General features: G+C 42.2%; 1 protein-coding gene across 1 annotated transcript; it reads left to right on the plus strand.

The window, feature by feature from the left end:
* The first annotated feature begins 1100 nt into the window (after positions 1 to 1100).
* Positions 1101 to 11831, plus strand: MGST2 (microsomal glutathione S-transferase 2). The gene is given in 4 exon segments (XM_053975578.1): positions 1101 to 1161; positions 7084 to 7183; positions 9558 to 9713; positions 11690 to 11831. Coding segments are annotated over 4 exon segments (459 nt in total).

Here is an 11831-nt window from a genome sequence, read left to right on the forward strand (position 1 = left end):
TCACATTTATCTGTCAGTAAGGTGACAATACTTTGAACACTTCTGTACCAGCTCCTAAAAACCAAAGAAACTGTGTGGTCAGAAGTCGATCCATACTACACCAAGAACTGCAATTAAAAGGCTTAAATCAGCAATTAAAGAGTTACTAAGCACAAACATCCAACTTCTGTTATTACAGTATATCTACTCTTCCAATCTTTAGAAAGAACAATATTAACACCAAAGAAAGTAAAATTTGGCAAGGTAAAATAACCTCTTTAAAGCCTTTTTTACGTTAGCCCTTAAAATTAGCAAGTTTGATAAAAGGCAATGAAATATCTCACTTTAACATCAGCTGTAGGAAGTCAAAATAAACATTATACTGGTTTTGTTCCAGCAGCCTTATGGGATCGTAAAGGCTAATGACATTAAACTTTCTGTGAGTTAGGTGATGAAAAAACAAATGTCCCTTGAGAGAATCTTATGCCTAGTCTCAAAACCGGGCTATAAGCTATAGGAAGTGCGTTCCAGGCAGTACGATGAGGGGAGGTATTCCTTTCTCTCTTTGTCAGTTGTTTTACCCTTTGAACCAGCCTGGACAGTTCCTTTCTGCAGGCTGACTGCTTGTGGCTGTTGCGCTGCCCGTCAGAGCCTACGTCATGCATGTTCAGCAAAACCTGTAGATCGAGAGTAGGGACAGCACAAAGCTCTGCTCCTCCCTCGCGTGTCCCACACCAGCTGCTTCTGAGGGGCACTGCTGGTGATGGACACAGACCCTTTACAAATACAGAACAAAAAGGCTTTGCTGCCAAAGAGGCTGCAACTGAAATCTAAAGATAAAGGAACAGCTGAATCCACAGGGGCAAGAAAGGCTGGTTTTGTTCTTTCCACGCTTTCAAACAGGCAAGAAGTAGGCAGGGCTGAACTTTTTTCAGGAACAAAACCCGGCCGTAATTTTGCACTCTTATTTTGAAAAGCTAGTTTGTTTTATTTCCGGGGCAGGCCTTTGTTGCAATGCTGAAAAGCACTCTAAGTCTCCCACCTGTTGTTTTACCTTATTGCTCAGTGAAGCGCTCTCTCCCGTGCACACATCCTGTTGGCACACAGAAACTGCTGGGAACATGGCTGGTGATTCCATTTTGCTCGCAGCTGGCAGCTGTCTCTCTTCTTTCCGCCTTTCCAGCAATGTAAGAAAGAGCTGTGGGCTGCATGGCTGGGGTCTGGGGAGGTTCCCACTGGTTCTGAAGTATGGCAATTATTTTATGATAAATGGGTTGCTCTGCAACTTTAATTTCTGAGAAGTCCTAAAATTTTTCTCACCAGAGCATAGTTTACTTTTTCCTCTCGGATAAACTAATTTGTTTTCAATTCTCTTTTGTTTGTTGACTTCTTGGAACCATACTATTATCAGAGCTTCTAACTAGCTGTAAAATTACCCCAAAGCCATGTTGTGTCTTGATTTGAATCTTATTTAGGCGCCTACACAACTGAAAACCTCAAGAATGAGAGTAAATCTGTGAAATCAAATACACCAGTACTGGACTGAAAGTGCTGTAAAAAAATGTTTCCAGTAACAAAGACACATCCTCATGAAATAAGAAAGCAAATCTTTACATCAGGCAACAAAATTACCAGATATTACATCTTATGTTCTCATCATTACATTTCTTTAAGAGGTAAATGGATTTATTTTATGCTCTGCTGATATGCCTCTAAGAATCAAGGAAGAGGCTGCCCAGGGAAGTGGTGGATCACCATCCCAGGAAGTGTTCAAAAGGCATGTGGATGTGGCTCTTGGGCATATGGCTTAGTGGTGACCATGGCAGTGCTGGGTTAAGGGTTGTACTCAAGGGTCTCGGAGGTCTTTTCCTCCCTTAATGGTTCTGTTCTATGATTAGAAGGGGAAAGTCTGAGAAACTCTTTTTGCTGTGCATCAGTCTAAAACTGCAGTGTAATTTTTAATGCTTGACATTATTTTCTTTGAAAGAAGTTGATTCATATAGTTGTGTTTACACCAGGGAACAAGACACATTTTGAAGGCATTTGTGCTATACTAGCATGAAATTTAGAGCAAATAATAATTACTTTGCTTTTTTTTCCGAAATAGCACTGCCACCTTATCTAGCAACCCATTGACGTGGCTTGATTATTTGCTTATTTGTTCTCAAAGCCTCAGCTACTGAAACAACATTTGTACCCAGCAGAAAGAAAAAGTTTGAGAATGTGACCCTTCCAGTTAAAAAAACCCCAAAACAACACAAAAGAAGGCAAATAAAAAACACTGAAAATTTATATCCTCTTTTTCTGTTATCAGATCAGCTCCAATATACCCAATATATATAACAATCACAATATATAAGTGATCTTAATGTTTCTATTTGGTGGTAATGCTTATCATCAACTTCTGAGAAAGTTCAGCTTGCCTGCCTTGATTTTTAACCTGAAAGTGTGAAGGATTAAAAACAGCCAACCAAAAACGCAGACATTATTTGGAAAAGTATCTTGAAAACTCAAGGGGTTCTACAGACACTGACATTGTGAAAGGAGGTGAAAAATATGTTCTTCCTTATGATGGATAACCTGTATTAGTTAATCTTAGTTAAAATCACAGAAAAGATCATATAACCTGGAGTTGCATTTACACTGGCAATCTGACTCAAGCCCAAAGAGAAGCTTCTGCAAGAATCTGACCGGCTGACCTGATTTAAACTACCATGGCTTTCCAGCACGGGTAACCCAACACAGATTAGTTCATGGGAGTTTGGATGAATGTTGTGAAACCAGAACTGCAAGCATGTGTTATAACCAGTTCACGTAAAGGGAGCAGCCCAACCTGTGACCTTTTCCTGGGAACTAAATGCAACAGGCAGAGCACTCAGTGCTCTGTTTGCTCTTCTGTTTATTCTTCTGAGCCTCCAGTCCTGTCTTAGAAAGGTGCTAATGGGCAATACCACCTCCCTGGAGCAGTGATGGAAGTCAGATTTCACTTAGCAGCCATCAGAAGTACAAGGTGAAGTGTCTCAGAACCAGGAGTTATTCAAGGAATCAGGTCAGCTGAAGATTAAGTTGTGCAAGAAATGCTCCAGGCTAGAAAGAATGAACTGAAACAATGCAGGAACTGGTTTCCAGTCATGAATCTAGTTTTAAACAGTTGAGATTTGCTTGAGAGGTTAGTGTTTTATAGACTGATGGGAAACAAGAGAATGCTCCAATGAAAGAGCAGAATGAATCCCAGTCATTGATACAGAAAAGAGCAGGGACACAGGAGTCCCACTACTCATCTAATCTGAAGGATGTTTCTGAACTAGCTACCTTAAAATTATTTTTTAGTAATTCCAGGACCTAGGAAGACATTATTAAAAAGTAATTGCTTTGGTTGAATTGATTGGTTTTTTTACAAGTTGTTAGGCCAGGCCATGCAAACTAATATGCACTATCATATACTGTGATACAGGCAGCAGCTTCTCTACAGGCTTTTTAAACATACAAAATGTTTGAGAGTAAAGTTCTTTGAAAGCCTCCTTTGTCCCATGTTTTCAGAGTAAAGGTATTGGCTCAGTAACCAACAATGCTACCTGAAGATGAATACCAAAAAAAAAAAAAAGCTTACAGAGGCAAATCAAGCATGCTTTGTAACTACCTCAGTCATGTTTAATTTAGCCTGTTAGAACTGGACAACTTGATACAGGGGGAAGAAAAAGCTATGTAAACCTTAACTTACTCCTGCTGCACTGCTTTCTTGTTAAACCATCAGCATCAAATGTAAATTTGGAGTTACACTGCTACTTCCCATTCACTGAGGGGAACTAAAAGGCAAGTAACAAAACCCACGGTGATCATTCCTCTCCTGAAGAGTTTTCACTTACCTGGTTGGCATCTGTCTTGTTCTGCTCCCCAGGCTCACCTGTGGATGACCATGTGGATAACCAGAGTCACTCATGTCCCTCAAACCAGAGCCTTGCTGCCCGAGCAGTAGCAAGGGCAAATGGCATTACAGCTGAGGGCAGGCTTATACCATGGCCTTGGTGATTTGCTTTGGTTAACTGTACTGAACAAACTAAGATGATTTGGCCCTACAGTGTCTTAATCTTCTTATTTCCCTCAATTGGTTTGTTTTGTCCACTATCCATTCAAGTCTTAAAAAAAAAAAACAAACAAAAAAAAACCTGCTTTGGATGCAGTAAGCTGCCTTGGCTTGCCTTAGTTCCTCAGTAGAAAAACCTGGTCCCAGACTGTATGTGTGACTTTAATGGCTCTGTGCTGTCAGAAAATGAGGATCACATTGCTGGCTAAAAGTGCCATTGCACAAAACATTACAGCTCACCTACCACTTTGACCAGTCCCAAACCTGTGGGAGAGCAGGACGTCTTTCTGGATACAAAGGGTCCTGTAGATGGGCCTTACAGAGGGATAGCTGAGCTGCCCTGACTGTTCTATGGAGAGAAAGGTTAAGAGGTCACTTGAGCATGGCTTGTGATTACTTAGGAGAAGACAGATGGGAAAAATGCTTTTTTGAGTGTGTTGATTTGGCACAGCCCGTTTTTGGTAGCAGGGGAGGGCCACAGGAGTGGCTTCTGTGAGAAGCTGCTGGAAGCTTCCACCATGGCCAACAGAGCCAATGGCTCAGAAGATGGCCTTGCTGCTGGCCCAGTCAGAGAGGTTGACAACACCATGTGGGGACATATTTGGGAAGAAAATCAAAACATCACAAGTGCAGTTTTTTTCCAGGGGTGGCAAAGCGCCGTTGCTGGGGCCATCCAAGCCTTGCCTGCTTGGCCGCCCCTGCCCAAAAGAGCGCTGGCGCTGCCATGGCCGCCACTGCCCAACCACGGCGGCAGGGCTGCCTGGCCGGCAGCGGAAACGTGAGGAGCAACTCCATGGCATGGAACCTGGATGAGATCATCCTCTCAGTGCTTTGGGATCCTGCAGGAATCTTTGAATTGGTGGAACTTGTTGGCAGTGGCACCTACAAGCAGCAGTTTTTCTTCGAGTCAGAGAAGAGAAGGAAGTGAGGACTCGAGAGGGAAAACAACGTGGTGGCACCAAGGTCAGTGGAAAAGACAAGGAGGAGGTGCTCCAAGAGTTGGAGTTGAGATTCCTCTGTGAGTAGTGAGGACTATGGTGGAACAAACTGTCCCCCTGTAGTGCATGCAGTCCATGGGGGATGCAGAGATCCACTCGCAGCCCATGGGAAAAGTGCTCAGGCCAGAGCGGGTGGGTGCCAGAGAAAGTTGGGATCCAGTGGGAGACCCGAATGGAGAGAGGGCCCTGCTTCCAGAGACAGAGAGAGAGCCCTTGCTTCCAAACTAGAGCAGCCTGTCCTTAAAAGACTGTATCCTGAAGACAGTTTTGGGAAGACTGTTTGCCTGTGGGAGGGATCCCCCAGCACAGGGGAGAAAAAACTCCTCTCCCTGAGCAAATAGAAGATCTTGAGTGATGAACTGACCAAATCTCCCATGCCTATCTCCCTGTGCTGTTGGTGGGAAGGAAGGAGGGGCTGTGAGGAAAAAGCTGGTTTAAGGCTTATTTTACTTCTCATTATCCTCCTCTGACTCTGTTAATAATAAATTTACTTTATACCTTTAAATTTGATCCTGTTTTGCCCTTAGTGTGTCTTTCTCCCAATCCTTATCTCAACTCATGAACCCTTTGTTAATTTATTTTTCCCCCTCTCCTTTGCCCAAATATAGCAGAAGAGGGTGAGCAAATGACTCTCGTGGGTGCCTGACATTTGGCCAGTATCAAACCGCAACACTGGGGTCAAGGGAAACAAAGTCACAAGCCACAAGGCTACGATATCAGAGATGCACAGGGCAGCACCACTATTATTTCCAGCTGTATTTTAGTGCCACTGATTCCACAAGGGAATACAGAAGGTATTTCCTAGGCTCCCCCCTTATACAAGTGTTTTTAGTGGGCTCAGGTGGGTGCCTGCTTTCTGGATCCAGGTAGATTGGATACAAGGTAGGCAGTGACCTTCTCACACAGGGTGGCTATGACATGGCCAGGAAAATAGTAATATTAATTCCAGGTAATAATAATATTAACTCCAGGTACCCAGAGAACTTAAAAGGCAAACAGGGCGTTTCCCAATAGCTCTGCTGCATACAGCAAATTGCTATGTATTTCCTTTTGTCCCTGTGATAGCCTCTCTTCAGCATTCAGAGGGAGACTTCTGCAATGAGGCCATCAGTAAAATGAGGTATTCACCTACATGTGAGATGTGTTCTTATAATGCTGGTCAGAAGTGTAGAGAGAGTGTGTGATTGGTTTGGGAGTTTTTGGTAGGTGATTTGATATTTAGTCACTGTACAGTAAATAATCTCTTCTTTTCATGGCACTACCTCTGTTCTAAAAAGTACTTTTTACAAGACAGGAAAGTACTATCAGCTCCAGACAGCAGAGGAAAAACAGCATTGGCCTTCCATCTAATAGCTCTCAGAGGTCTCCAGCAGATCAGATGGAGAGCAAGGAACATACTACAGCCTCCTCAGCTGCAACTCTCCCTGCTCTTTCCAAGAGACTGAATTTTAAGAGTCCAAGACAGATGGAAAAATCAAGCACTATAAGTTATCATTAAACAACTTAAATAAGGCAGCTACCAGATTTTTGTTTCCGATGCTGCCCAATACTGCCAAGCCTCACAGCTCTTAATGTCACTAAACAGAAATGACCATATGTCAGGCAGAGCAGTGGGGCAGTGACCTCCACCAGTGCAGTTTGATTACTGAGACACCACTGGGGCACTGCAGTGTGGCTAGGCTGTACCCCAAGGCTGTGTGGTTCTAGGATCCAGATGAGGCACAAGGATAAGGAACATATTTATGAAATAACAATTTTTCCCCTTCCCCATGAACCACAGAAAATGCTGAGTTGGAAGGGATCCACAAGGATCAATCATCGAGTCCAACTCGAACGTCAGTCTTGAAGATAAAATCTAAACTTCTGTAAGGAGAAACTAGTTTGTCTAATATTGGTCTTTCTTTGGAAAAAGCTGAAGAAAAATGACCTCCATTAAAAAAAAATAAATTAAAAATTATGTGTTAGAGATACAACTGAACCAAAGGAACTGTGTCATGTGTGAGCCCTTATTTTGGCTTGCAGGTCATTTTGCTTGGCTGGTGGGGAAATTAAGAATGAAGCACAAGGTCATGCCCCTGGCTGTCACTGGAGCTCCAGAATTTGACAGAACATTTAATGCACACTAAATCAAGAGATCATTAAGATGGTGGCAGAGAATAACAATTCAGTCCAGAAGAGAAGCAAAAATTTTCTCTTAAAAAGTCAACTTTTCTTTGCATCTTTTACTAAAAAACCAACCAAGTAACCAACCAACCAAAACAACCAGATGGCTTTTCAAATGGATCAACTATTATTTTAATAATAATGGGGTAAGTTCAGCTCATTTCAAAGTTGCTGCTCAAATTCTGATTAACCAGGCAATCAGATTACCCAAACTTAAGTGGGGTCTGAGATCCAACAGATTGTAACCTAGGGAATTCAGGTGTTCTGGATCTAGCAAGCTGTGCTGTCAGTTCTTGGGCTGTGGATAACACCACAGATGAAGATGACAAAGAAAACCTGTGTCTGCAGTGGATAATGGTGGAATATCCTATCTAAGAAGACTATTTTCCTAAAGAGCTTCAGTTTTTAGAGGGCTTCAGTGATTAACTAATGACCCCGTGCAAAATTAGTTATATTTATTTCAAACAATCTCATCTGCTGCGACTGTAGTTGCAGTGGATAACAATAATGAGACATACTATGCATTAGACAACTTGTTAGACAGCATGATTCATTAGACACAGAAATTTGCCTAATTCCTCAAAAAGAAATTAATTCAGAACCACTGAGAAAAGATACACGAACAATATATTGGTGGGAAAACTGATGTCCACAAATAAAGGTGTTATGGTCCTTGCCATAAGAAAATCTACAATGTGCTATCTGTGGCTTCATAAAGGCAGCTGCCCTCAGCAGAGTAATCCAAATTCCTCTGGCAGTCCCAGTAATGCTGACACACAAAACTTGCATACCAACAAGTGTGGAGATAAGTGATTAACATCACATCAATGAACTGGAATTCCTGCCTGTCTCTGCTGCACAGCCACTTGATTGAGGATTATTTGTCCTATTTAGTTCCATGCAGCTGGGATCCAGACCTTTGCCTAAGTTTAAATGCCAGGAAAATATTTTAAATCTCTAGATTTAGCTTGTATCAGAGATTTCAAAAATGAGAAATTTTAAGAGTACCTAATGCTGGCTTGACTGTACTCCCACTGGATATGACAGCATTAACCTTAGTGGCAGACTGCAGGATGTTTTTCAATCAAGGTAAATACTTTCTGCTTTTGTCTTGGACTGACAAGTTTTACATAACTTTCAAAAATGTTGGGATTATCAGGAAGTTATTGACTGTAGACATCTTTTCCCCTGCTTGTAATTAACACAGCCTTTCCTAGAAGAATGTTCAGTGACACTGAAATCCCCATGGCATTTCATAGAGCCCCAACAGCTTTCCCTTCTCTCTCCAAACCAAGGAGCTCTCACAGAGCAGAACTTGTGACAGTTATTATTAACCCTTTCCCAGCTAATGTTTTAGAAGCATGAAGTCTGTGGGCTGCAGAAAGGATAACCAGCCCATGTCCATCACTCCTCTCCTTCCTAAACAACTTCTCCATTTTCTCTCTGCTCCAAACCAGTAATTAATTTTTTTTGTTTGGAGCTTTCTTACAGTCCCATCTCCACTGTAAATCCAAAGAAGCACCACTTATTAAGCACCACTTAAGTCAACAAATTGGATATGAAATAATGCACGTGCTCATAGACAGACACTTGAATCAGGGAAGATCACAGTTGCTAGCCAGCAACACAGGTGCTGTCACATGTAAGAAATGAAGAATTATGATAACCTTCCCTTGAAGTAATGTTTCAGCTGCGTCCCATAGGTATGTTTACAGGAGTTAATCCAGCACACAGTGAAAGCTGTCCTCTGTAATACACACACAGAGTTTAAAACCACAAAATTAACAAGCAGTGCTTAGTCCTGGAAAATACAGCTGACCTCCATACCCTGCTATCAATCAAGTGGAGGTGACTTTATACTCTTCCCTCAGGGAGGTCAGAAAGCTAACTTCACTACAGCTTCCTTCCATGTCCTTGGATAAAAGCTGCTATATAAATGCAAAGCAGGTTATTAACAACATAAATAGGATTCTCTTCCCAAAACAAACACTCCCCCTGTAGCACAAACTGCCGTAATAATACAAAATGACAGAGCCAGGTCAAGCCACAGTGCTCCAACCCACTATCCTGTTTCTGGGATAATCATGAAACTGGGGAGGATTAGGATTCCTGTCAGTTCCTGAGATGTCCCTTTGAAAGAACAGCAGCTTTTGGATATTTTTGGGCAGTCCTACATCCACCCCTATCTGTAAACTTATATGAAGAGCCTCTTGCAGTGACTGTGTAAGAATACATGTATCTCTTTTGAATGATTCTTTCCCAAGATAACTTCCCAAGTTATGGGTAGCTATAAAAATTTCCAAAGCAATATAACTAGAAAACATAACTAGAGTGGTTAACTGTCTGCAATCATAATTTTTTAGTTTTCTGACTGCTTCCCCCACCATATTAATATTTTGTTTCTTAGAATTACCTTCCTTTTGGGGTATGTTGTACATGTTTGCCCACTACAAGTACTTCCATGGTTATGTCCAGTCTGTGGAAGGAAGGTAAGAAGTTGCCAACTGGATGCAGGTTGCCATCTCCAGGCTGTGGTCTGAAGCTGGGCTGAGAGCCAAGGACTGGCAGTGAAAAGTGATTATAATTGAATGCAACATGTGTAAAGTGTCAGCAATGGGTTGGGAAAGCCTCAGGGAAGAGGGCTGGGTGTTACAGGAGGAGCCTAGGTTAGGCTGTGCATGTGCTGCAGGCCAGGAGAGAGAAGAGTTTGGATGCTCACCTTGCGGGCACACACTTTGTGGTGGCTGTAATTTACAATGACATTCATAGAGATCTGGAAACAGAAGCACAACTTTGCATATCAGGATTGCTTTAGGATGGGAAGCTGCTCATGCAAGGCTTGCACCATGCCTGCCTGTCTGCTAGCTGCATTTTCACTCTGTTTGCCACAGTAAGACCTTTTCTCTAGCCACACAAGTTGCACTAAAGGAAGCAAACAAATCTGGCCTTGTAGGCTGATGAAGCTTCACCAAGCAGGTAAGAGAACAGGGCTCCAGATAAGCATACATTAATGGATGTTGAGTGCACAGCATCTCCTGATACGAATTCTGCTTCGACAAACATGCCCCCCACTATAAACACTGAAACACATGGTTTGTTCCATTTCACTGAAGGCACTGCACTGTCTTCTGTGTCCTGATCTAAGGCTCTCTTCCACCATCTAACATCAGTCATAAGAAGAAAACAGTACAATACATGCTTGTCATAAAATTAAAAGACTTGCAATGTCTTCTAGAGGAAGACACAAAACAATCAGACTATTTTGTAGAGACTAATCCTGCAGCAGCAGGAAGACTGTCCTACAGGGCTATTTTCCATGGCTTGTGTACTGATGTTCCCATTCTCCTTCACTACAGCTCCACCAACCCTTTACGTTCTTTGGAAGAGCTGCTGCTGGGGAGAAGGGGGAAGCTTTTTTCCAGAGCAAATATGTGGAGATAGTTTCATATCTCCAAGTAAGAGACGCAATAATTCAAATAGTGCAGTGAACACCAGCTAGAAGACTTGCAACTCCTAAGGAAGTTTGGGGAACAGAAACACGTAAATAAACAAACAAGCAGAGCATAATGGACTTTTCTTTAATCAACAAATGAAAAGTCCTTTGTTCAAGAAATCTTTGCCATGCTTTACTTCAGTACTCTTAAAATAGATTCAGCCTCTCAAGGAAATTGTAGAAGAGTAGCTGGCTTCATTATTAGACAAAGTCACACTTTGGTGAAACTGATTTTAAATCAAACAGAGGATGTTAAAAGCCAGCCTGGCAGCCCTGGGAAATAGTTTTGCTCGAAGACCTGCTAGCTATAAAGACAAACCTGGTATGCATCCTCAAAGAAGGGTTAAGCTAAAGACTCTTTTCATGCTCTCCTGAAACTGAGAAAATACTTCACCATTTTCCTCTAGACATGGCACGCCTAGAAGGGCTACTTAGATCAGGTCTTTAGGCACCTAAATCTTAGGTGAGATCCTCAGGCTCTTCATTTCTGGTCAAGAAATCCATCTCCAAGCCATAGTGATCACCAGTAGCAGATCTCCCAGCTCAGCAGACGGTACCTACCCAATAGATGTGGATGTAAGAGATATGCATATCTCTCCCTCAGTTCCTTAAGGCTTCTTTCTCACACTCCTACACCTGGAGTTGCAATTAGGTGCCCAAGATTTTCTGTGGCTTCACCAACAAGTCTTCATGTCACGGGATGAGGTAGCCTCATCCTGGAGCCAGTTCTTAACTTCCACATGAAAATTCAGAAACACTGGGGAACATTTTCCCTTCCAGAGAGTATTAGGAATCTCTTACCTCTTGCAAAAGTCATCCAGGGGAATGGTTTATTACTAAAATCCCCCATGGCAGTGTTCCAGCCAGGGTCCTTTCTGATTCCACAGACTTCAACTGTTTTGGACCAGCAGTTTCACTATAACATAACATGGGCAGCTCGTAACAGCTCATAACTTTGCATTTTACTTTGAGGTTAACAGGGTTTTATTTAAGTGTGATAATTCTGATTTTTTTTATAATCCTGGGTGCAGCTGGTGCAGCTGGGATTGTCAACAGCTTTCTGGATGAACACCTGGACTTCAGCATAATGGAGAAAGTCCATAAATTGCTTTGA

Source organism: Vidua macroura, chromosome 4 (assembly GCF_024509145.1).
Source record: "Vidua macroura isolate BioBank_ID:100142 chromosome 4, ASM2450914v1, whole genome shotgun sequence".
NCBI lineage: Eukaryota > Metazoa > Chordata > Aves > Passeriformes > Viduidae > Vidua > Vidua macroura.